Raw genomic sequence first — 26,369 nt, 5'->3', positions numbered from 1 at the left:
TGATAAAATCTACACTCTATAGAAAGGAAACTAGTTCCAACTCTACCCTCCATGCCAACAGTCATCATCCCACATCACTCAAAAAATCCATACCATATGGAGAATTCTTGAGAGCCAAACGTATCTGTAGTCAGGAGAAAGATTTCCAGGAAGAAGCCAAAAATATCGGCAGAAGGTTCGTAAGCAGAGGATACTCTAAAAATACAGTGACAGAATGCTTTGAAAAAGCAGACAAACTTTCTAGAAGTATTCTGTTCAAACCCAAAATTAAACCTAAAGATGAGAAAATCAGGTTCATAACAGGCTTCAACCAACAAATAAGAGTCATAATGTAAAAACATTGGAACATTCTGACCACCGATAGAGATCTGTGTAGAGTCTTAGAGATAAGACTGAGTGTTACTTTCCGCAGAGCCCCCACACTAAAAAACATCTTGGCGCCAAGTATGGTAGTGACTAAGAATGAATCGTCAAGTTGGCTCTTAGGAGAGAACAAAATGGGTTTCAGAAAATGTTGTAAATGTAAAATGTGCAATTTTGTATCTAAGAGACCATTTATTGGTGTTGATGGCAAACAATGGAAACACAAACATAGAATAACATGTCAAACGAAGTTCGTTGTGTATGCCATTACCTGTAGTTGTGGCCTGAACTATATAGGATCCACAATAGGCCCGCTCAAACTGCGCATCTTGCAACATTATAGGGCTATAAAAAATGGAGATCAAACCTATCCACTGGCAACACATTTTGCTGAACAACACAGCAATAATGTAAAAGAAATGAGTTTCCAGGGACTAGCCCATATACCACAACATAAAAGACTTGGCAATAGAGAACTCAAGTTACGTCAACTAGAAGCCAAGCTCATATGCAAATATGATACTCTGAAACCCAATGGTCTAGATATAGACTCAGAGATGTATGTGTTCCTATATGAATGAGGAATTAAACATTGATATCCAGGTGCTAATCTATATTAACCAACACACCTTGATATGTCCATCCATTCTGCATATATGATTATCACAAGTTTACAAACTATTGTCTATAGTTATGATACCGATCTAGGTAGACCCTCCCTCTAATTGGCTGTGTGTATTATATGAATCAACACACTTCGATACTCATTTAAATTTATGGATATCTGGATGTTTTACAGCCATACTTTTGCACTGAATAGGAACTCAGGTCTCAGCTTTTGTCTTATATTGTATTTTAATGCATTAGTCACTTTGTTCGATATGGTGACTTTTCACCAATCGTGATATTGTTTTAATTTGTCATTGAGAATCAGACTGTCTATACCACAGATGCTCGCCCCGTGTAGTGAACACCATTGTTGTTTTTATATGGCCATACACTGGTATTGCCATGTTGCATTTATAGTGTGCATATATAGGGGGCTTTCACTTGAAGGCTTATTTTACTATACGGAAGCGGGCACTGTGGTTTCAGGGCAGTAGCAGCACACATTCATTTCAGGGCATTTTATGCCACTAGCAGGAAGAGAGCAGCACCATGAAGACATTTTTTCTATCACGGTGCAGAATTAAATCAAATAGGCGCACTAGCGCTTTTACTTGTGGTCACTTCTTTTAACATTGTAAAGCAAGTGAAGGTGAAGGGCTGTTATGGCTTACCGTCAGCTGGCATACACGCAGTATAGTAATGGGGAATTAGGCAACTCACAAATGTGGGCAACTATGTATTTACACACTGAACAATGGCGGATTTGTTGCAATCAGAACCATAGAGTTCTAAACAATTAACTGTTAAGGTTTTTTTTTCCATGTTACTTAAATGTAAACTTTTTTTACGTTATGTAAGCTGCACAGCTGTGCAGACCCAATCACCTTCAGTGCAAGGGTATACAAACACAAGGAAACAAACGTTTGGAATCATACTAGCCTGAGGAAGCTCGCGAGTCGAGCGGAACGCGTGGCGTTTTCCACCCGCTGTGGGTGAGTGCTGCATGACACCTGGTCTGCTTAGGTATTGTTATGTATGCTTTTTATACTATGTTCACTCTTTTTGGATAAATAAAAAGAAATTTTGAACACAATTTGTAGTCTTGTGTGCTTGGGCATTTTTTGGTAGGTATTTGTGGGAGAGCTTTCTCCTCCCCAGCACCTTTACCCTTCTGTTTAACATATATATATATATATATATATATATATATATATATATTTACGATAATGGGTACATAAACATTGCAAATTGACGATTTAAATGTGTGTATTGCTAGTCATTACATAATAGGTTGGCTTGGACTTACACCAATATCAACCAGTGTGTTTTGGATGGCACAGGTAGTGCCTACTGAGGCATCGCTCTTGCCCAGCGACTCAATCGGTGACTGTTTGTCGCCACTACCTGTGCAATCTAAAACCCACAGGACTGTCTTAGACTATTAGTTATGTATGTATTATGGGAGCAGGTACACATAAATTAGAAATGAGCTAAATCAAACTGCCAATCATTGCATTTGTCATGAAAGGCTGACTCAGACGAACACTGGTTTCAACTTGCAGGTTTTACATTGTACAGGTAGTGGCATCAATCACATTTGCCAATAGAATCGTTTATTTTTCCCTAGGTAGCAATGTCAGTCCGATTCATGCTAACAATTCTGTACCAGCGAATGCCTTCGCCAAATGGGCGCCAGTGTCCGAAAGTGATCAAGTGCTTCATAGACCAGAAGAAGCGGCAACACCCGGCAATCCTCCCTGTGTCTGTCTTTCCTTGGATACCAGCACAACACCATGGCTCTTCACAATGGCTGGCAAGCCCAGGACACCCAACCCAGCACAATGTGTATCCAATGGACACTTAGTGGATTCAGACAGAGTACACGGGTAAACAGCAGATGCCATGCCACAAGCCTCGGCTTGCCCGGGGAAGGGCTATCAGCGGAAATGGCGGACAATGCATGTCAACAGCAAGCGACAGAAAACAAACCTTCACAACTCTGGACCCTAAGCTAACACAACACATATTCCAAGTACTGTCGCTCCGTGTGGGCCACAGCAGGTAGAATGTGTTGATGAAATGGTAATCCCATTTGCCACAGGGGTGTTTCTTTCCAAAGGACAATACCCCCAATGGCTGATTATGTATCAAGTGTCAGTAGGGCGGCCCAGCTTTATTCTTCTTGTGTGTCCTGGAGACTCACAGCATGAAAAAAGAACAGTGTAGAAACAATGTAGTTGTCTGCTGTGCAAAGAATGCAGAGCGCACATAGTTAAGGATTAAACAGCTCATCGCTCCTTGAAACACTTGTCTATAGGCGCGTTATAAATGCCATATCATATAATAGTGACTTGGTAAATAAGCCAGTGGAGTGCAATATGCGAGGGTTGAATCAGAGTTGTGGAATGATGCACAGCAAGCTATAAGGGCAGTGCACTAAGGGGCAACAGCCCATGATATGGCCCATACGCAGAGGCGGTCTAGCACATTACGCACAGGCTCCGAGGCCTTCCTACAAAGTGACATGACATTGCAAACGTGACATAATGTAAGACGATATAATATGGCAAGAGATAACAGGGTATGACATCACTGATGAGACTGCTGAGTGCTAAGAAAATACTTTTAAGCTGGTGACCATTGTGCTGCCATGACAGCTTTAGCGAGTCCAGCTGTTTTGGCCAACCACACTTTTGTGTTATGGGACTTATAGCCAAGGAATTCAAATGTAAATGTCACATATGACGTTGCACCACCGTGCCATAGTACAACGGTATCAGGTAATAATATCCCTATATATATGGTCGCTGGGAAAAGGTCTTGGCAGCATTATATAGGTGACCTTATATAGGGGGAGCAGGGGTTGCAGGGGTTTTCCCAGCTCCCCTTGAGAAAAAAAGGGGTTGGGGGTGGCGGGGGTGCCCCCCGCATGTTCCATCTAATAATGTCCCATTTTTTGGCAATTTATTTGCATGCCGATATTTCCGAGGGGACATCATTACATGGAACCAGTACAAAGGCACGCGCGTCATAGGGTTCGCATCAGACATTGGCAGGCCTTTGGGCAGGAAGTGTGGAGGCCTGGATCCAGAATCCTCTTATTCCAGCATGTCCTCAGTGTCCAGCATTCTGCAGTAATAGGGTGGGAGGTGGGGACAGATGCTGCCTGTCCTTGGGGTGGTCCCAGGCCCTCATGAAGCTGCACAACCTATCACTTCCGGGTCAATCAGCATTTTGTACTCTTCTTTATCCTTGAACCATACAGAAGGACATATATTAAAAGGAACATATGGCGGCCACATGCGTGCCAGCAAGCCCAGACCTGTTTTTTTACTGTGCACTCTGCTGCTGATATTCTTGAATCATTCAGCCTGGCACTACAAGTCCCAGAATGCAAAGAAAACAAGAGGACTGGTTAGCATCTCCCAACTGGAATGCGACTTGTATGCAGCCAACACCTCGGCACATGGGCGGTTTTGTGATGTTCTGAATCTTTGCTTCATTTATGCCACTTGTGCCTGAAACATTGCGCGTGAAATTCCCTGTTTTCACAGATGGCAACTTCTGACTAGAGGCCCATTGTGTGGAAGGTGGGGCACACCCGCGATAAGCAACGTGTACCAGTACACAGAAATACTCTACAATGCCAACAGAAAGACGACTGCAATCACCTCTCCCTAATCCTCTGTGGCAGGATTGGAACCAATAAAGTAATTAGAAAGAGCACTCACCACTTCCTGCGAGGCATAGCGGGGGTCCTCGGTGTCAACCGACCAATAGCTGTAATCGAAGCCAAACTCCAGAATGCGCTCTCTGCTCTCCCCAGAGTATTCAAGCCTGCCATCCTGCTGATGGGAGAACAAACAGAGGACAAAGCTTTACTGTGCCCCATAATAACACCTTCATTGTGTCTCTACAGGAATGCGGGATAGTGGGGAGGGGTGGCCATGCCTGGCTCCGCCTACTGCCTTGTGCATCACATAGACACGTCTCCACGTCTGCTGTGAGACCCCAACGTCCCACTGCTGGGGGATACACCCTTCACTTTATGCCGCCGGATAGAGAACCCCCAGCTGTGCATTATAAGGACATTAAGGCCTTGATGCACCGCTACCACCCAGGGGCAGTCTCCAGGCGCTCTGATGAGCTCTGCAGCCACACTGTGGCACGTGGATGCAGCCCGGTGACTTGCCACATCCTTTTAGCCTGCAGGCTTCAGCTGGTGGTAGTTTTTTATCTTTTAGGATATATTTGGTTGTATCATGTCCTACCCGTCCCAAACCCTTTTGGTCCTTTCCCCAGTCGCCACCTGCTCCTTTTCTGCAGCTCGTTTTCATGTTATTTTTCTTTTCCATGGCTGCTTTTTTCTGTTTTGGTCGTATCATCTTCTGTGCCCTCTTTTTACCTTTTACTGTGGGGATCATTCTAGTGTAATCCCAACCCCATTAACCTGTTTGTTGCGGCGGCCTCAGCTATGGAAATGGAAGAGGGGCTCTGTATGGAGCTCCAGCTTGCCTTTCCAGAGTGGCCATTTTAGCACAGTATTTTCATTCATTGAACTGGACCCGTGCCCTCGAGGCATACTGTTGAATGACTCAAAGACTTTTTTTAGCACCCCGTGTTACCTCCTTGGTAACCCGGGTGCTAATGGCCTTAAGCCCCATTCCAAGGACTGGAGCAGGGGGTAACGGCCAGAGCCCTCGTTACCCCGTTTCAGCCCTTGGAACAGGGCCTTAATGCCACATTAGCAGATGTAGATGGTTATTGATTTCCTCCCAGGCAATCAGGTTACCCAGGCAAGCTGGTTACCACACCAAAGAGAAAGCTAAAGCGCTTTGGATTAAAGCGCTACATAAACTTAATAAACGTAAACATAAAGCATTGGGAAAAGCGTTCACTTTCTCATACAGAAACCATTTACTTTTACACGACACCGAATGCATGCTCGTGTTAAACCCCCAGTTTCACAAAGTTGCAATGCTTACCGTATGAAGACAGCCAGGGTATTTAAATACTTCAAAATAAAACCAAATTTAATGTACTAACTCAATTGGTCTATTTACTTTACACATTCTAAAATTAAATCTTTTTACTTCACCACCAAAACCTCAAACATGTATTGCTACCACCACCATGTACTAATAGCCTTATAGACTTGGAGAGGGGTGATTATCGCTTGGGATAATGGCCCTTCCCCCAACTTATGACCCTCGGCTTTGCCTGGGCCATAACTTGGTGGTGTGCCATTATCTTGTAATAATGACCCCTGCCTCAGTCCAAAGGCTACATTATATGCCTGCAAACCTGTCTATGGGCATGAGAGAAGCAAGGGCCCATAAAGAGGGCAGAGGCCATGTATATATGAGTTGTGTTCAATTTATGGCTTTGTAGGCACAATCTGTCTAGGCGACAGAAATGAGTTTCGCAAGCTATGGTTTTTCAAGAAAAAATATAATAGGAACTATGTCGCGTCTCTGCCGAGTTGTGGTTAAAAAACCCATTCAAACCACTATGGTAAGTAGTAAAAAAAAAAGTACTCAGACTGGAGACAGCGCCAAATCCATTGGTGAAAGAAAAGGTTTTTATTACATTATGCCCTCTGTATGACACGTGTTTCGGCTAAAACCATTAGCCTTTTTCAAATGCGGGCATTAGTATTGAAGTAAGCAACAGAATTAAAAAATGTAGGATATAAAACAGAACATTTTGAATAGTATAATTATATTATTTCACAAAAAACACAAAATTGTTGAGTCAAAATCATAGAAAAAATGGTCACAGAGAGTAAAGGGTTTGTTTGTTTGTTTGTTTGTTTATTATTTGTAATGCGCGAACGTACCCGAGGGTATCAGGGCGCAACATTTTCAGGAATATGCAAAGCTTAGTTACAATAGTCATAGAATGTACAGAAAGGCACACCAAAGTTAAATACAAGTCAACAAAGATTTACATAAATGAAATATACATATAGGCCAGTATGCACGTGGTTACAGTCTGTGCGGGTTGCATGAGTATCTTAGACAGCTTACGTTTTCAACCAAGAAACTACCTTAGATCGGAAATTCTGGTAGGGTAGGTCTGCTCTGAGATTTGGTGGCAATGAGTTCCACAGTTTGGCTGCTTTCACTGGGAAGCTATTGCCCCCTATGGTGGCTCGTTTGAAGTTGGGGACTGTGAGGCAGTCTTTATAGGCAGTTCTGGTGGGTCTCAGGGAGGGTTGTCTGTGGAATCTATTTATAAGGTAAGTAGGGGCAGCATTATTTAAGGATTTGTGGGTGAGTGATGCAGTTTTTAAGAGAATTTTGTCGTTGATGGATAGCCAGTTGTTCTGTTCGCTGAGTCCTGAGATGTGCTCTCTTCTGGAGATGCCCAAGGCCGCTCTGAGGGCATTATTCTGGAGAGTTTGTAGTTTGCTAGTGGTAGCCTTTGATGATCCGAGATAAAGGGCATTGCAATAGTCAAGGCGGGATAGAATAAGAGCTCTAGCGAGGGTAAGGCAGTTAGTGTCAGACAGAAATGGTTTCGCTGTGCGGATTAATTTACATGTATATGCCGTGGAAGAGGCCAAGGAGCTCACCTGTCTTCTGAAGGAGAAGTTAGAGTCCAGGTAAAAGCCCAGAGTTTTGACCTCATGTCCAACCTTAATGTTGTTCCCATCGATCATGAAAGAGTTATAGGTAGGGCCAAGTTTCTTTAGACTGGATGTGGTGCCTAGAATGATGAGTTCAGTTTTATCATCATTCAGGCATAGTCCATGTAGGGCCATCCATGCCTGGATGATGATGTACACCCTATTTAGCAAGGCCAAATCCTTTCCATAATCTCCAGAAAGCGGAAGGAGGATCTGGGTATCATCTGCGTAGTTAGTGTAGGTGATACCGAGATGATCCAGATCATCGAAAAGGGGCTTGGTAAATATGTTGTATAAGGTGGGGGAGACACAGGAACCTTGTGGGACACCACAAGTGATGGGTATGGGGTCTGCCGCCGCTGTAGGTGAGAAGACCCTCATGGTTCTATCATTAAGAAAAGAGGTAATCCAGGTGATAGACTCGGCCGAGAAGTGAGCTGAGGTGTGGAGGTGTGTGCATAGGACAGAGTGATCAACCAAATCGAAGGCTGCAGACAGGTCGAGGAGGAGAAGTAGGGCGGCTTGGCTTGGTTGCTGAAGGGGAGGATTCATAGGGTAAACAGGAGAGAAAGAAAATAAATTTACAATCATTAAATTGAACCGAAAGAGAAAGAGATAAAGAAAAAGTGATTCATTAGTCCCAATACTTTGATGAAGAATAATTTAATAATTTATGGTTATGACATCATTCAGTTGTTGTTACCTGTATAACTGTGTATTCTCAGGCTTATAATATACGGTTGGTGTTCATGAATTAATGGGTTCAATCCCTGATGAAAGCAAAAAGATATACAAGTGCAATGTTCAGTAATTGCTTTCTATTAAGAAAGACCGCACGTTATGTCCTGGCTCATTTAACTCATTAGTAAGAGTAGCGGTGGTTTAGTCTTGTACATTATATTACCGGGTCAAAGTATTTAAGATGCACTCGAGGTCTTCTAGCCCATTATTGTGCAACAGAATCACTGCCTAGTGCTTTTCAATAAATTCCTAAATGCAAGTGGCCGCATGTATGAGTAGTTAACGCCACTTTAAAATTCCTATTTCATACTTTCTCATGCTCGTGTTCGTCGAATCTAAATTTTAGACTTTTCATTGTAATAAGCGTCCCATCAATCACATAGAATGCGTGAGCTACGCAATGTGTTAGGAGGCTTGTGCAGAATCCTGTGAGTAGTACTTTACAGACGGTCCCTTACCTGTACACTTATCTCGAGGTGCTCTCGCGTTTAGTTCCGTTCTACAAAGGCGCCGTGCGGCGTCTGAGTTAAAACATTGTTTGTTGCCAACATCGTCATGGCGACAATGAGTGGATAGTCCTTTCACTCTTTCAACTATGAGCGTCGCGGATGGGCGCCATTTATAAGAGCTAATCTACCGTGTTATCTATACCTGGGCCTCCAGAAAATCACAATGGGCAAAAGAGGAGGCAATAAGGAGAAAAAGTTACGACAAACGGAAGCCAAGATCATATGCAAATTTAATTCGACAGTCCAAGGTCTTAATAAGGACAATGAAATGGTGTCATTTCTATAGAATCCTTTTATTTGTGGAACCACCATGTCATATCAACCTTATCTCAACCATTTACATCAATACATAGGCCCACATATACAAATTCAGAGGGTAATTATAATAGTGCATTAATATTCGAGAGATTAGTTAGAATAAATAACACGATTTAATATCCTCACAGGAGCGCTTTCGTTATAATTCACCCCAAGCAGCTCCATTCCATAGGAAACACTATTACACAATGATAACAAGGGACTTATTTAATAGCATATCGCTATCAATAATACTACCGCGACAAATCCTTATTATTGTAGGTAAGCGATATAAAATATCAATAAACTAAAGACACGCATCAAGTGCATTTAACAATTTTTGGTAAAACTAATCAAACATGTGAATTATAAATTTAGCATTATCACTCGCATATAAACAACAGTAAATAGGGCATTCAGCAGTCACCAGGTATAGATAACACGGTAGATTAGCTCTTATAAGATGGCGCCCATCCGCGACGCTCATAGTTGAAAGAGTGAAAGGACTATCCACTCATTGTCGCCATGACGATGTTGGCAACAAACAATGTTTTAACTCAGACGCCGCACGGCGCCTTTGTAGAACGGAACTAAACGCGAGAGCACCTCGAGATAAGTGTACAGGTAAGAGACCGTCTGTAAAGTACTACTCACAGGATTCTGCACAAGCCTCCTAACACATTGCGTAGCTCACGCATTCTATGTGATTGATGGGACGCTTATTACAATGAAAAGTCTAAAATTTAGATTCGACGAACACGAGCATGAGAAAGTATGAAATAGGAATTTTAAAGTGGCGTTAACTACTCATACATGCGGCCACTTGCATTTAGGAATTTATTGAAAAGCACTAGGCAGTGATTCTGTTGCACAATAATGGGCTCGAAGACCTCGAGTGCATCTTAAATACTTTGACCCGGTAATATAATGTACAAGACTAAACCACTGCTACTCTTACTAATGAGTTAAATGAGTCAGGACATAACGTGCGGTCTTTCTTAATAGAAAGCAATTACTGGAACATTGCACTTGTATATCTTTTTGCTTTCATCAGGGATTGAACCCATTAATTCATGAACACCAACCGTATATTATAAGCCTGAGAATACACAGTTATACAGGTAACAACAACTGAATGATGTCATAACCATAAATTAGGAAATTATACTTCATCAAAGTATCGGGACTAATGAATCACTTTTTCTTTTTCTTTATCTCTTTCTCTTTCGGTTCAATTTAATGATTGTAAATTTATTTTCTTTCTCTCCTGTTTACCCTATGAATCCTCCCCTTCAGCAACCCTTTACTCTCTGTGACCATTTTTTCTATGATTTTGACTCAACAATTTTGTGTTTTTTGTGAAATAATATAATTATACTATTCAAAATGTTCTGTTTTATATCCTACATTGTTTAATTCTGTTGCTTACTTCAATACTAAAGCCCGTATTTGAAAAAGGCTAATGGTTTTAGCCGAAACACGTGTCATACAGAGGGCATAATGTAATAAAAACCTTTTGTTTCACCAATGGATTTGGCGCTGTCTCCAGTCTGAGTCCTTTTTTTTACCATATATATATGAGGCCATATATATACCACTGGGTTCCATGTCATTTCATCTTGGGATGTTTTTTCGCTGGGTTTTTTACCACGAATGTTCAAATGAAAAAACCCATTGAATTTTTTTTAAATAATTTTTGGGGGAATCCCCTGCAAACCCCCATTGCCTGTCATTTTTTATCCATTCCCAAACACCCACATCCCATACATATATCATTTTCTAACCCCCCAAAAAATTAGATGGGTTTTTTCATTGAAAAATTTGTGGTAAAAAACCCAGTGAAAAAACATCCTGCGATGAAAGGACGTTGTACCATGCCACTGAGGTGGGTAATAATGGTTTTAGCACCGGGGTCACATGCAAGGTGGATGCAGCCATAGTGGGTCACCTTCTCCCTGACTTCACCATGGCTCTGTCTCCAAGTCATGGATATGAAGAACAGACTTCACCTCCTCGGCTGCTGAGGCAGAGCCGCTGGGGACGCAAACAGAAGGCCGATCCACTGGAGCGGTCAAGGGAGAAAGGAGCCGCTTGCGAGTCCGGGCGGCGTCACCTGCAAAAGGTATATTTTGGTGCTTAGAGCGGGGAGATCTGTGCGCCAGGATGAAGATTGGCATCCTGGCAGGCATCGGGCTCTACGGCTACATCAGCAAACATGGCCCAGAAGACTTGGATCCTAATTGGCTGCCAGGATTCCAACGTTCTGACCCCGGTGCTAGCATGCTTAAAATGCACCGGATGAAGGATACATTGCTCTGTATAATGCCAAAACTGGACTAAACATTTTAAAGTAGCCCATTAGTGTTTCGAAGTTGGGAAAACATTGCAGTGTTTAGAAGGCCAGCCTCTGCTTTTAGAGTTGATGCACCCAGGCGCTTTTCCTAAGAATGGAAGGTGGGGCATTGTCAAGGTGTACGTCCCTGGGATGTTGCGTACCTGTGTTTCCAGGAGTTGTTCGTTGAGGAGATGCCAGGCTGTCGGTTGGTGGGTAATCCGAAGAGAGGTAACGCCAGAAGTCAGCCCCACTCCCGCCCTAATGGCACAGGGCTGAAGGGGAGCTAACTCCTGACGCCACAAATGAGGCACTTCCCTGGATCTTAATGTGGCGCCAGAACAGTGCAAGCACTGACAGGGAAGGCTGTTCCAACGAAGTACAGGGCTGGTAGATGTTCAGGTCCAGATGAGAAACCAGGAAGGAAAGACGAGGATGCAGGAACCTTGGATAGACAGGACCCCAAGCCAGGGGCAATCAGGCAGTCAGGATCAGGCAGAGGAACAAGGGGTGAGCCCAAGACAGGACCACCAGGAGGTAGGAGAGGACAGGAAACCGGACCCAGGACAAGGAGGGGGCACAGGGAGCAGAACAGGGGCAGGACGGAAGGGGTCAGGAAGGGACAGAACCAGGGCAGAACCAGGGCAGGAGCAACTGGAAGGGCAGGGAACAATCTCCCAACAAGGCAGGAGAAAAGGCAAGACAGGGGCCCTACCCAGCAGGGCAGGGGAAATGCGAGGTGCTGAACGAGTCAGGACTCACACGGAGCGATGCGGCGGGTCGGGAACCAAGCCGCGTTGAGACGCGACTTGTTCCCGACCCGACCGCATAATAAGGAAGTCCCTGCCAAAACGAGGCCTGGCACGCAACGCCTCCTCGCGCGCGCCCACGGCGCGAAAGCGAGGCTTGCCACGCAAGCTCCGCACCGCCGCCTGACTGTGCATGTGCAGCGTTCAGGAGTAGGCAAGATGGTCTGACGAGGGCGGTGCCCCATGCACCCGTAGGCCCCCCCAGCGGTAACGGGGATACAATCTCCAAGATCGCCCGAGACCCGGGGACTCCCTCAAAGACTGCCTGCAGGTGGGTGGTGTCCTAACACTATGCCCCTTCCCAGAAAGACCAGGGGCCCCAGGCTTCCAGGGATGGCGAAGAAAGAACTCGCGAACCAAACGGGGGGCATGCACATTACCCCGAGGTTCCCAGGTACGATCAGAGGCAGGATAGCCCTTCCAATCTACCAAGAACTGGAGCACTCCCCGTCGGACCCGTGAGTCGCATATCTCCTGAACCTCAAACTCCGGTGTGCCCTCCACATCAACAGCGGAGGGACGAGAGCCAGAACGACCATAGGGATCAGGTAGGTAAGGTTTCAACAAAGAAACATGGAAAACGGGATGGACTCGCCAGGAGGCAGGCAACTGTAACTGAAATGCCACAGACGAGGTCCTCTTCACAATCCGAAAAGGCCCAAAGAAGCGGGGAGCAAGCTTGGTGGGCAAGTTACGGACCGGCAAGTTTTTGGAGGAAAGCCATACCTGATTCCCCACCTGAAAAGCGGGTTCAGGGCTCTGCCGTCTGTCTGCCTGATCCTTCATGCGCTCGCGAGCCTCAGCAAGAACATTCGTCGCCAGGGCATGGAATTCCTGAATCTTGATCACAAGCGAATCAGCCGAAGGCACGGCACTGGGCTAGACTGGACAAAGTGGCAAAAGCTTGGGATGTAAGCCAAAAGTACATTGATAGGGGCTCATTCCGGTAGCTGAATGTACTGCGTTGTTATAAGCCACCTCGGCTAGATCCAGATGAGCTGACCAATTGGTATGGGTGGCGTTTCTGTGGGTTTCAGAAGTCCCAAAGGTCTTCGTCGTGGTGTCTTCGCCTGAGCACAAACAGGACAGCTCTCCACATAATGCTTGGTTTGACTAGCCCACCCGGGCCACCAGAATTGTCTCGCTATCAGTTCTTGGGTGGATCGAATGCCTCGATGTCCTCTGATCTTGGAATCATGGAATCCCTGTAAGATAGCAGACCGTAGTGGAGCAGTAGGGATGTATAATCTGTTGTCATAGTAAAGCATCCCGTCCTTTTCTCTGATAAGAGGTAGTTCCCTCAATGTTATCCGTTCAGGGCTGGCCAAGGTGTCTCAAGCAACTGAACGCAGAAAAGGAGAGACGTACAACAGAAACTGCTTTGAGGCGAGAAGAGACTGGTCCAGATGGTCTTGTTCAATGTCGTCTTCGAGAGAGCGGGAAAGCGCATCTGCTTTCAGATTCCGAGAGCTGGGGATGTAGGTAATGGTGAAATCGTAGTGGGAAAAGAAGAAGGCCCATCTTGCCTGGCGGGAGGTCCGACACTACAAAGAACGGAGATACTGCAGGTTACGGTGATCAGTATGGACCTCTACCGGATACCTTCCGCCCAATAAATGGTGTCGCCATTCTTCAAAAGCTGTCTTTATGGCCAGGAGCTCCTTCTCGACGACTGCATAGTTGCGCTCGCTGGAATTCAACTTGCGGGAGTAGTATGCCACAGGGAATTCCATCCCCGACTCTTGGTCCCTTTGTATCAGCCTCCACAATTAATGGTTTCTGTTCATCTGGATGATGCAAGATAGGTGATGTGCTGAAAGCTTCCTTAAGTCTCCTAAATGCTGCCGTGGTCTCAGACTCCCATACGAATGGCACCTTGCTGCTTGTTAGATGTGTCAAGGGGGCGGACAACTGGGAAAAGTGAGGAATGAATCGTCGATAGAAATTAACAAATCCCAAGAAACGCTGCAAGGATTTCACATTGTGTGGCAGACTCCACTCAAGAACAGCTCGTACTTTAGCGGGATCCATCTGAATGCCTGAACTACTGATTACATAACCGAGAAACTCAATACCGTCCTGGCGAAAAAGGCATTTCTCGGCTTTGGCATACAGATGTTTTGAGGATAGTCGACTGAGAACTTCTTTCACATGGGAGACATGGTCCTTCAGACAGGAAGAGAACACCAAAATGTCATCGAGGTAAACCCAGACGGTGACTCCAAACAAATCCCAGAATATCCCGTCCATGAACCGCTGGAAGACGGCTGCGGCATTACACAGGCCAAATGGCATTACCCGATATTGGTAATGCCCTGATGGTGTTTTAAAGGCCGTCTTCCATTCGTCTCCAGGTTTAATCCGCACCAAATGATAGACCCCACGGAGATCCAACTTAGAAAAGATACGTGCTGTGCGCAGAGATTCTATGATGTCTCGGATCAAGGGAAGGGGGTACCTGTCCTTTCGTGTGATGTCGTTCAGCTGTCTGTAGTCCACACAGGGACGCAAAGTGCCCTCTTTCTTTTTAACGAAAAGCAGTGGGAATCCTGCTGGGGACTTAGAAGGAGTTATGTAACCCTTACGCAGACATTCCTCCAGATATTCTTGGAGTGTCACTCTCTCGTTGGGAGTCAAAGAGTACACTTTTCCGTGCGGGATGACCATGTCAGGTAACAACTCGATGGAACAATCACAAGGCCTATGGGGAGGTAATGGTATGTCCCCAGGCTCCGAGAATACATCTTGAAACGCATCATATTCCGACGGAACTGATTCCAACAAGCAGACCCTAGATGTTTTATCTCCTTCAATGCTCATTGTAGCTGTCAAGGGCTTTGGAACAGCCCTGGCTATATAGCAATTTTGAACACAATGAGTGGAATTGAAAGTCAGAGTTCGTGTTCCCCAGTCAATCTTGGGATTATGCTGCAGCAACAAGGGTAGCCCAAGGACGATGGGATACGCAGGGGACTTGATCACATCCAGAGACACGATTTCCTGATGTCCATTGATTTGGAGCTGCAAAGGCTCAGAGTGTTGTCGAATGGGTCCGGAAGCCAACGGCGTTCCGTCGATCACTTCCACTAATGAGACTTGTTCCTTGGTAAGAAGAGGTATGCTGTTCCTGACAGCAAAATCAAGATCCAAATAGTTTCCAGAGGCTCCACAATCCAGGAGACCGAACGTATCCACTGACTTGTTCTGCCAGGATACTTCAGGTTTCAACATCATCAAGACCATGGGCTGTAGGATTGTCTCAGAACCAGGAAGGGTTGTGGCAGTTGAAAGGCCCGTCGTAACCTTCCCAATACACGACAGGCCCTTCAGTTTTCCGATTTTCTCAAGGGTTGTAGGGGACAGGTCCCTAAAAAGTGACCCGCAGCTCCACAATACAAACACAACCCTAGATCCCTCTGGCGCTTCTTCTCAGTTTCTGACAATGGCCCTCTTACAGCGCCCAACTGCATAGGTTCTGGACCGGTTTCGGCGGTACCTGGTACTCCTACGGGTATCGGCGGGGGCCTTGGGAAGGTTCTTTCATACCGTCGTCTTTCACCCTTACTTTCCACCAATCGATGGTCTATCCGAAGCACCTGGTCTTGGAGGGCCTGTAAGGTGTCAGGTTCCAGTATGTGTAATAGCTCATCCTTATACTCTTCCCTCAGTCCTCGCCGAAACAGAGTCTTCTGGGTTATTTCCGGCCACAATGAATCAGTGGCAATCTGGCGAAAACAGCTAATTTAGGAGATTATGTCCCTTGATCCTTGTCTGAGATCCACCAACTGGTTCTGTGCTGTGGCCGCGAGGTTTGGAGACTGAAAAACCTCCAAAAAGGCCTTCTCGAATGCACCAAAGTCACTAAGAATGGGACTGTTAGCCGCAACCAAAGGCGTTACCCATGCCAGGGTGTTTCCAGTCAGGTTTCCCAGAATGTAACCAATCTTAGCCTTGTCTTGACTAAATTGTGAAGATCGGTACATGAAATGGATTTTACAGTGATTGCAGAATTCAGCCACGCGTCTGGGATCACCGTCAAACTTCAGCGGTACAGTATGGGCCATGGCAGCCTCTGCTTGGGGAGCAGTACCGGCCCCGTGAACGACCATCTGTCGCAAGTTCACATTCTCTTGGTGTAGAGCGGTCATCTCCAATCTCAAGGCCCTCATTTTGTCTCGTAGTTCCTGAGTGTCGTCCATCTCGGAATCGGAACAAGTGGCTAGGCATCTCAATCTGTCAAGGTGTACGTCCCTGGGACGTTGCATACCTGTGTTTCCAGGAGTTGTTCGTTGAGGAGATGCCAGGTTGTCGGTTGGTGGGTAATCCGAAGAGAGGTAACGCCTGAAGTCAGCCCCACTCCCGCCCTAATGGCACAGGGCTGAAGGGGAGCCAACGCCTGACGCCACAAATGAGGCACTTCCCTGGATCTTAATGTGGCGCCAGAACAGTGCAAGCACTGACAGGGAAGGCTGTTCCAACGAAGTACAGGGCTGGTAGATGTTCAGGTCCAGATGAGAAACCAGGAAGGAAAGACGAGGATGCAGGAACCTTGGATAGACAGGACCCCAAGCCAGGGGCAATCAGGCAGTCAGGACCAGGCAGAGGAACAAGGGGTGAGCCCAAGACAGGACCACCAGGAGGTAGGAGAGGACAGGAAACTGAACCCAGGACAAGGAGGGGGCACAGGGAGCAGAACAGGGGCAGGACGGAAGGGGTCAGGAAGGGACAGAACCAGGGCAGAACCAGGGCAGGAGCAACTGGAAGGGCAGGGAACAATCTCCCAACAAGGCAAGAGAAAAGGCAAGACAGGGGCCCTACCCAGCAGGGCAGGGGAAATGCGAGGTGCTGAACGAGTCAGGACTCACACGGAGCGATGCGGCGGGTCGGGAACCAAGCCGCGTTGAGACGCGACTCGTTCCCGACCCGACCGCATAATAAGGAAGTCCCTGCCAAAACGAGGCCTGGCACGCAACGCCTCCTCGCACGCGCCCACGGCGCAAAAGCGAGGCTTGCCACGCAAGCTCCGCGCCGCCGCCTGACTGCGCATGCGCAGCGTTCAGGGGTAGGCGAGATGGGCTGACGCGGGGCGGTGCCCTATGCACCCGTGGGCCCCCCCAGCCGTAACGGGGATACAATCTCCAAGATCGTCCGAGACCCGGGGACCCCCTCAAAGACTGCCTGCAGGTAGGTGGTGTCCTAACAGGCACAAGGGTCTCCAGACATCTCCATGAGCGTCCCTTCCTGTCAGTAAATGGTGACTTATATCACAATTATTTTTCCATTTTCCTATTTATTTGATATGTATTAAGCGCTTTACGCAAAAGCGCGGTATACACATCACATCACAGTACAAATAAGTGAGTTAAAATGTCATAAAATCAACTACAAAAGATAGGCTTTAAGAGCAGAACGAAAAACGGAATAGGAAGAAATGGAGGGGAGAGAAAGAGGTCACGTGTTCCAGAGTAGAGGAGAAAAAGAGCGAAAACGAGACTCAGCAGACACAGAGGACGTGGAACGGTTAAGAGAAAAAGAGACTGAGAACGGAGTGCTCGCAAGGGAACATAAAAGGAAACCAAAGAAGATAGATAAGAAGGAGATTTAAAGACCATACAGAGAAAATTGAATTTAAGAATGAAAAGATAACCATCTAAGAGATCCGAAAGATAAAGAATTAGAGTCACAAGGTGACAAGGAACAGAGAAGACGAACAGATGAATTGAAAATAGATTTAAGAGGAGCTAATCGTGAAGCAGGAAGACCCAAGGAAGCTCAAGAACAATAAATAAACGGGACGAGATTAGAGAAGATATTACAAGTTCTGCCATCTTCAAAGTGAGAAATGGCCGAGCTTTGCGAATATGGAACAAAAACAACAGTAACAGGAAAGTAGAGAGATAGAAAAGGAGAATGTAAACTTAGAGTCAAGGTAGAGGCCTAAATTACGGGCAGAGAGAGAAATAGGGAGCAGAGAAGGAGGAAAAGCAATAGAATCAGGTGGAAGAGCAGGAAGGATAGTGTGTTATCGGACAGTTGTGATGTAAAAGACAGAGGATTGTATCAACCAGTTGAGATGGCATAGGTAGAGGGATTACAAGGATATTACGTTCTACAAGCACTCTTGGTTTTATTAAAAACAATATTTCAAATCAATGCAAATGTGCCCTCAACGTGGGACTTTGTTTTGCTACGGTAGTCAACAAGAGCTTGCACAGAAGCATGTCAGAACTTTTAAAACTTAAGCTCGCACAGGCAGGGTCAGATCACGAATACAACCAGCAGAGCCGGATCATGAACACAACCAGCAGCGCCGGATCATGAACATAACCAGCGGGGCCGGCTCATGAACACAGCCAGCAGCACCGGATCATGAACACAACCAGCGGGGCCGGATCACGAACACAACCAGCGGGGCCGGATCACGAACACAACCAGCGGGCCGGATCATGAACACAGCCAGAAGCGCCGGATCATGAACACAACCAGCGGGGACGGATCACAAACACAACCAGCGTGCCGGATCATGAATTCTCGCGCCTTGAAACACCTGTGTATAGGCGCGTTATAAATGCCATATCATATCATATCATATCATAACACAGCCAGCAGCACCGGATCATGAACACAACCAGTGGGGCCGGATCACAAACACAACCAGCGGGCCAGATCATGAACACAGCCAGCAGCACCGGATCATGAACACAACCAGCGGGACCGGCTCATGAACCGGCCAGCGGGGCCGGATCATGAACCCAACCAGCGGGCCAGATCATGAACACAACCAGCAGGGCCGGCTCATGAACACAGCCAGCAGCGCCGGATCATGAACACAGCCAGCAGCGCCAGATCATGAACACAGCCAGCAGCGCCGGATCATGAACACAAACAGCGGGGCCGGATCATGAACACAAACAGCGGGGCCGGATCACGAATACAACTAGCGGGCCGGATCATGAACACAGCCAGCAGCACCGGATCATGAACACAACCAGCGGGGCCGGATCACGAACATAACCAGCGGGCCGGATCACGAACACAGCCAGAAGCGCCGGATCATGTACACAACCAGCAAGGCTTGATCATGAACACAACCAGCAGAGCCAGATCATGAACACAGCCAGCAGCACCGAATCATGAACACAACCAGCGGGGCTGGATCATGAACACAGCCAGCAGCGCCGGATCATGAACATAACCAGCGGGGCCGGCTCATGAACACAGCCAGCAGCGCTGGATCATGAACACAACCAGCGGGGCCGGATCACGAACACAACCAGCGGGCCGGATCATGAACACAGCCAGAAGCGCCGGATCATGAACACAACCAGCGGGGACGGATCACGAACACAACCAGCGGGCCGGATCATGAACACAGCCAGCAGCACCGGATCATGAACACAACCAGCGGGGCCAGATCACAAACACAACCAGCGGGCCAGATCATGAACACAGCCAGCAGCGCCGGATCATGAACACAACCAGCAGGGCCGGCTCATGAACCGGCCAGCGGGGCCGGATCATGAACGCAACCAGCGGGCCAGATCATGAACACAACCAGCAGGGCCGGCTCATAAACACAGCCAGCAGCGCCGGATCATGAACACAGCCAGCAGCGCCGGATCATGAACACAGCCAGCAGCGCCGGATCATGAACACAAACAGCGGGGCCGGATCATGAACACAAACAGCGGGCCGGATCACGAATACAACTAGTGGGCCGGATCATGAACACAGCCAGCAGCGCCGGATCATGAACACAACCAGCGGGGCCGGATCATGAACATAACCAGCGGGCCGGATCACGAACACAGCCAGAAGCGCCGGATCATGTACACAACCAGCAAGGCTTGATCATGAACACAACCAGCAGAGCCGGATCATGAACACAGCCAGCAGCACCGGATCATGAACACAACCAGCGGGGCTGGATCATGAACACAACCAGTGGGGCCGGATCATGAACACAACCAGTGGGGCCGGATCATGAACACAGCCAGTAAGGCTTGATCATGAACACAGGAGTTCATTTCAAATCAATGTAAATGTGCCCTCAACGTGGGAGTTTGCTACGGCCGTCAACAAGAGCTTGCACAGAAGCATGTCAGAACTTTTAAAACTTAAGCTCGCACAGACAGGGTCAGATCACGAATACAACCAGCAGAGCCGGATCATGGAAACAGCCAGAAGCGCCAGATCATGAACACAACCAGCGGGGCCGGATCACGAACACAACCAGTGGGGCCAGATCATGAACACACCCAGCAGCGCCGGATCATGAACACAACCAGTGGGGCCGGATCATGAACACAACCAGCGGGGCCAGATCATGAACACAACCAGCAAGGCTTGATCATGAACACAACCAGCAGAGCCGGATCATGAACACAACCAGCAGAGCCGGATCATGAACACAGCCAGCAGTGCCGGATCATGAACACAACCAGCAAGGCTTTATCATGAACACAACCAGCAGAGCCGGATCATGAACACAGCCAGCAGCGCCGGATCATGAACACAACCAGCAAGGCTTTATCATGAACACAACCAGCAGGGTCAGATCATGAACACAACCAGCAGAGCCGGATCATGAACACAACCAGCAGCACCGGATCATGAACACAGCCAGCGGGGCTGGATCATGAACATAACCAGCGGGGCCGGATCATGAACACAACCAGCAGCACCGGATCATGAACACAGCCAGCGGGGCCGGATCATGAACATAACCAGCGGGGCTGGATCATGAACATAACCAGCGGGGCCGGATCACAAACACAACCAGCGGGCCAGATCATGAACACAGCCAGCAGCATCGGATCATGAACACAACCAGCGGGACTGGCTCATGAACCGGCCAGCGGGGCCGGATCATGAACACAACCAGCGGGCCAGATCATGAACACAACCAGCAGGCCCGGCTCATGAACACAGCCAGCTGTGCGAGATCATGAACACAGCCAGCAGCGCCGGATCATGAACACAGCCAGCAGCGCCGGATCATGAACACAGCCAGCAGCGCCGGATCATGAACACAAACAGCTGGGCCGTATCATGAACACAAACAGCGGGGCCGGATTACGAATACAACTAGCGGGCCGGATCATGAACACAGCCAGCAGCGCCGGATCATGAACACAACCAGCGGGGCCGGATCACGAACATACCCAGCAGGCCGGATCACGAACACAGCCAGAAGCGCCGGATCATGTACACAACCAGCAAGGCTTGATCATGAACACAACCAGCAGAGCCGGATCATGAACACAGCCAGCAGCACCGGATCATGAACACAACCAGCGGGGCTGGATCATGAACACAGCCAGCAGCGCCGGATCATGAACATAACCAGCGGGGCCGGCTCATGAACACAGCCAGCAGCGCTGGATCATGAAAACAACCAGCGGGGCCGGATCACGAACACAACCAGCGGGCCGGATCATGAACACAGCCAGAAGCGCCGGATCATGAACACAACCAGCGGGGACGGATCAGGAACACAACCAGCGTGCCGGATCATGAACACAGCCAGCAGCACCGCATCATGAACACAACCAGCGGGGCCGGATCACAAACACAACCAGCGGGCCAGATCATGAACACAGCCAGCAGCGCCGGATCATGAACACAACCAGCAGGGCCGGCTCATGAACCGGCCAGCGGGGCCGGATCATGAACACAACCAGCGGGCCAGATCATGAACACAACCAGCAGGGCCGGCTCATAAACACAGCCAGCAGCGCCGGATCATGAACACAGCCAGCAGCGCCGGATCATGAACACAGCCAGCAGCGCCGGATCATGAACACAAACAGTGGGGCCGGATCATGAACACAAACAGCGGGGCTGGATCACGAATACAACTAGTGGGCCGGATCATGAACACAGCCAGCAGCGCCGGATCATGAACACAACCAGCGGGGCCGGATCATGAACATAACCAGCGGGCCGGATCACGAACACAGCCAGAAGCACCGGACCATGTACACAACCAGCAAGGCTTGATCATGAACACAACCAGCAGAGCCGGATCATGAACACAGCCAGCAGCACCGGATCATGAACACAACCAGCGGGGCTGGATCATGACCACAACCAGTGGGGCCGGATCATGAACACAACCAGTGGGGCCGGACCATGAACACAGCCAGAAAGGCTTGATCATGAACACAGGAGTTGATTTCAAATCAATGTAAATGTGCCCTCAACGTGGGCGTTTGCCCCGGCCGTCAACAAGAGCTTGCACAGAAGCATGTCAGAACTTTTAAAACTTAAGCTCGCACAGGCAGGGTCAGATCACGAATACAACCAGCAGAGCCGGATCATGGAAACAGCCAGAAGTGCCGGATCATGAACACAACCAGCGGGGCCGGATCACGAACACAACCAGTGGGGCCAGATCATGAACACACCCAGCAGCGCCGGATCATGAACACAACCAGTGGGGCCGGATCATGAACACAACCAGAGGGGCCGGATCATGAACACAACCAGCGGGGCCGGATCATGAACACAACCAGCAAGGCTTGATCATGAACACAACCAGCAGAGCCGGATCATGAACACAGCCAGCAGTGCCGGATCATGAACACAACCAGCAAGGCTTGATCATGAACACAACCAGGAGAGCCGGATCATGAACACAGCCAGCAGCGCCGGATCATGAACACAACCAGCAAGGCTTGATCATGAACACAACCAGCAGGGTCAGATCATGAACACAACCAGCAGAGCCGGATCATGAACACAACCAGCGGGGCCGGATCATGAACATAACCAGCGGGGCCGGATCATGAACACAACCAGCAGCACCGGATCATGAACATAGCCAGCGGGGCCGGATCATGAACATAACCAGCGGGGCCGGCTCATGAACACAGCCAGAAGTGCCGGATCATGAACGCAACAAGCAGTGCCGGATCATGAACACAAACCTGCAAGGCTTGATCATGAACACAGCCACCAGTGACGATTATGAACACAGTCAGCCAGGCTGGATCATGAAGACAACATGCAGGTCCAGATCATGAAGACAACCAGCAGGGCTGGATCATGAACACAGCCAGCAGCTCCGGATCATGAACACAACGAGCAGCGCCGGATCATGAACACAACCAGCAGCACCGGATCATGAACACAACCATCAGTACCAGAGCCACTTTGCCTCTTAGTACGACTATTGAAGCCGGGCGTTTAAAGGCTTAGCCTTTTCATAACACAGAGCTTTTGGGCTATTGTACAAAAAGATATGTGTTTTCAGTACTATAAAGGGAGTCCCCATTTGCACAGGGTAATTGTGCGGGACAGGAAAAGAGATAAGAGGGAGAAGCAACAACCATCTGGAAAACAGCAGCCACAGGAATGCAAGAATCAAAGAAGGCATTTTGGGGGCATGGGGCTAATGTGTCCGTTTGCAAAATTGACACTTTGAAAATCCGACATTCCTCCAACACATGGCATTAACTCAATTTTTGTGACTTCAGCCCCCTGTTACAGAAGCTTTATCTCCAGCTTAAAGAAGCATTGGCAATGCCAACCGTGTTGGCCAGTGCCTAGAAAATGCCTAATACTTACACACAAGCCCAAACTGTTAGCTTTGTCAATGCTTGTTTTTAACAGAATCAGTGAAGGACACACTCATAGTATTTATAACTCGCGTGGCTGAAGGCAGACCTGGTTTAGACATTTTTATTACTGCAGTAGCACATATAGAACTCCAATGAAGTAATTCACTCTCGGAAGACTGCTTTGAAAAAACGCTGACAGGCACTTCGAGCACAAAGCTTCATGCCAAGGCTCAGTAAAGTTAGCTCAAAGATGTCCAAGGAGGGTGTGTTTTGGGTGGGGAGGAGCAGGAACTGGGTGGGAATGGGCATAGGGATTAGCATGGCCATGGGCAGTTAATGGGTGGCTAAATAACCATGGAAAACCTACAAGCTTTGTGTCCTTCCGCATATGCCATTTCTCCCTGGCTGTACTCTAATGCAATAGTTTCAGCTAATTGCCACCTTCTGGCCAAAACTAAAAATGGCTCGTCTGGAGGTTACTGCGCAGAGTCTTGGTGCGTAGATGGTGGTTGCACGACTGAAATATGGTGTATGAGGATTATGTTGGGTGCCGGGCACGAGAGCCGGAGAAGGGATTTGATTGTGCAAATTGCGCTCTTGTTGCGGCATCTAATATGTGCCCGCGCTGGTAAGAACGATGTTAGGTGAATGATAGAAACATGTTGCTAGGTCTGGAAAAGATCCGGGGCTACACTAATGTCAGGGCTCGGGGCTAGCTATAACCTTTTGGCTGTAGCTCCTGAGCTTCTATCCAGGGCTACAACCAAAAGACCCAGGGCTATAGCCCCCCCAGCCCCTCCCTAGCGACGCCTCTGCGCGGTCCAGCCAAACTGGAGGAGAGCTTGGAACATGGCGCGAGTTGGACTTGTCTCCTATCGAGTGCCAGAGGATGTCGTGCTTGATGGCCAGAGATGTCCCCTGATCGTGGTGCAGCAAGCAGATGCCTACAGCTATGCATAAGACCCCGGCAGCATGGATCCTCCCTGTGACTCAAGGCCCTACAGAGGCTGCTTATGCATACGTGCCATTGGGTGACTGCAGGACTTGCCGATATCCAACAGATGAAGCAAATCGGAGCAGGTGGTTAGCGTGAGAACCTCGTTGCTATGGGCCCTGACCTCCATGATCCCTCTTTATTGTCTGTGCTCGCTCAGGGTGATGGTAGTTGTAGTCCAGAACATCTGCAGAACCACAGTTTGAAGATTCCTGCAATAGAGCCAGCTACTTGGAGGACAAGAAATGGTTGGTGCTCGTCCGTGTTTGTCAGTGTTATCGGGGTGTTTAATGGGTCCTGCGTGATGAGCATTGCTCGACGAAGGCCCCCAAGGCCTTGGTATGAGGCAGAAAGGGAAGCTGTGATGATTATAGTGGAGAAAGCAGCAATGTATTTGAAATGTCCTGCAACACACAAAAGCTAGTAAGTATTTCTCATACGTGGCACAGGAAGCTGGCAGGGAGATGAAGAGTTGGATAGCATGAGGCCGTCAGTGCTATACAAATACCAGATGGAAATTGAATTACTGATTCCGTATTTTGAGTGAGGCACCCAGTTTGTAGACGCAGCCTGCGAGGCAGAGCTCCAGACTCTGAGACCTTGGTGGTCCGCGAAATCCAGAGCAGTCTCGCATGCTAACATTGATATATGGTGGTGGCGAAGTGAGGAGTGCACATGAATCCTGCCAGAGGGGACATCACTGGAGGCAGTGCTGCATCAGGGAATGTGTGTGGCATGATGGTGTCTGAGACCTTGGGTGTCACTGAAATCCAGAGCAGCCACGCATGCTAATGATGCTATATGGTGGTGGCGAAGTGAGGAGTGCACATGAATCCTGCCAGAGGGGACATCACTGGAGGCAGTGCTGCATCAGGGAATGTGTGTGGCATGATGGCGTCTGAGACCTTGGGTGTCACTGAAATCCAGAGCAGCCACGCATGCTAATGATGCTATATGGTGGTGGCGAAGTGAGGAGTGCACATGAATCCTGCCAGAGGGGACATCACTGGAGGCAGTGCTGCATCAGGGAATGAGTGTGGCATGATGGCGTCTGAGACCTTGGGTGTCACTGAAATCCAGAGCAGCCACGCATGCTAATGATGCTATATGGTGGTGGCGAAGTGAGGAGTGCACATGAATCCTGCCAGAGGGGACATCACTGGAGGCAGTGCTGCATCAGGGAATGAGTGTGGCATGATGGCGTCTGAGACCTTGGGTGTCACTGAAATCCAGAGCAGCCACGCATGCTAATGATGCTATATGGTGGTGGCGAAGTGAGGAGTGCACATGAATCCTGCCAGAGGGGACATCACTGGAGGCAGTACTGCATCAGGGAATGAGTGTGGCATGATGGCGTCTGAGACCTTGGGTGTCACTGAAATCCAGAGCAGCCTCGCATGCTAATGATGCTATATGGTGGTGGCGAAGTGAGGAGTGCACATGAATCCTGCCAGATGGGACATCACTGGAGGCAGTGCTGCATCAGGGAATGTGTGTGGCATGATGGCGTCTGAGACCTT

General features: G+C 48.2%; 1 protein-coding gene across 2 annotated transcripts in view; it reads right to left on the bottom strand.

The window, feature by feature from the left end:
* LOC138527467 (stAR-related lipid transfer protein 9-like) overlaps positions 1–26,369 on the bottom strand; it is a 590,857-nt gene that overhangs the window by 445,829 nt on the left and 118,659 nt on the right. Inside the window, exon 3 of one of the 2 annotated variants that reach the window (XM_069638652.1) lies at positions 4,704–4,820. In XM_069638652.1, the coding sequence (XP_069494753.1) occupies positions 4,704–4,820 (117 nt within the window). The remainder of the gene's footprint in view (positions 1–4,703; positions 4,821–26,369) is intronic. The other variant, XM_069638653.1, reaches the window with a different exon arrangement.

Source organism: Ambystoma mexicanum, chromosome 14 (assembly GCF_040938575.1).
Source record: "Ambystoma mexicanum isolate Mex_15411 chromosome 14, UKY_AmexF1_1, whole genome shotgun sequence".
Lineage (NCBI taxonomy): Eukaryota > Metazoa > Chordata > Amphibia > Caudata > Ambystomatidae > Ambystoma > Ambystoma mexicanum.
Note: the sequence above shows the minus strand (reverse complement) of the source record. Positions and strands in the feature narration are given on the sequence as shown.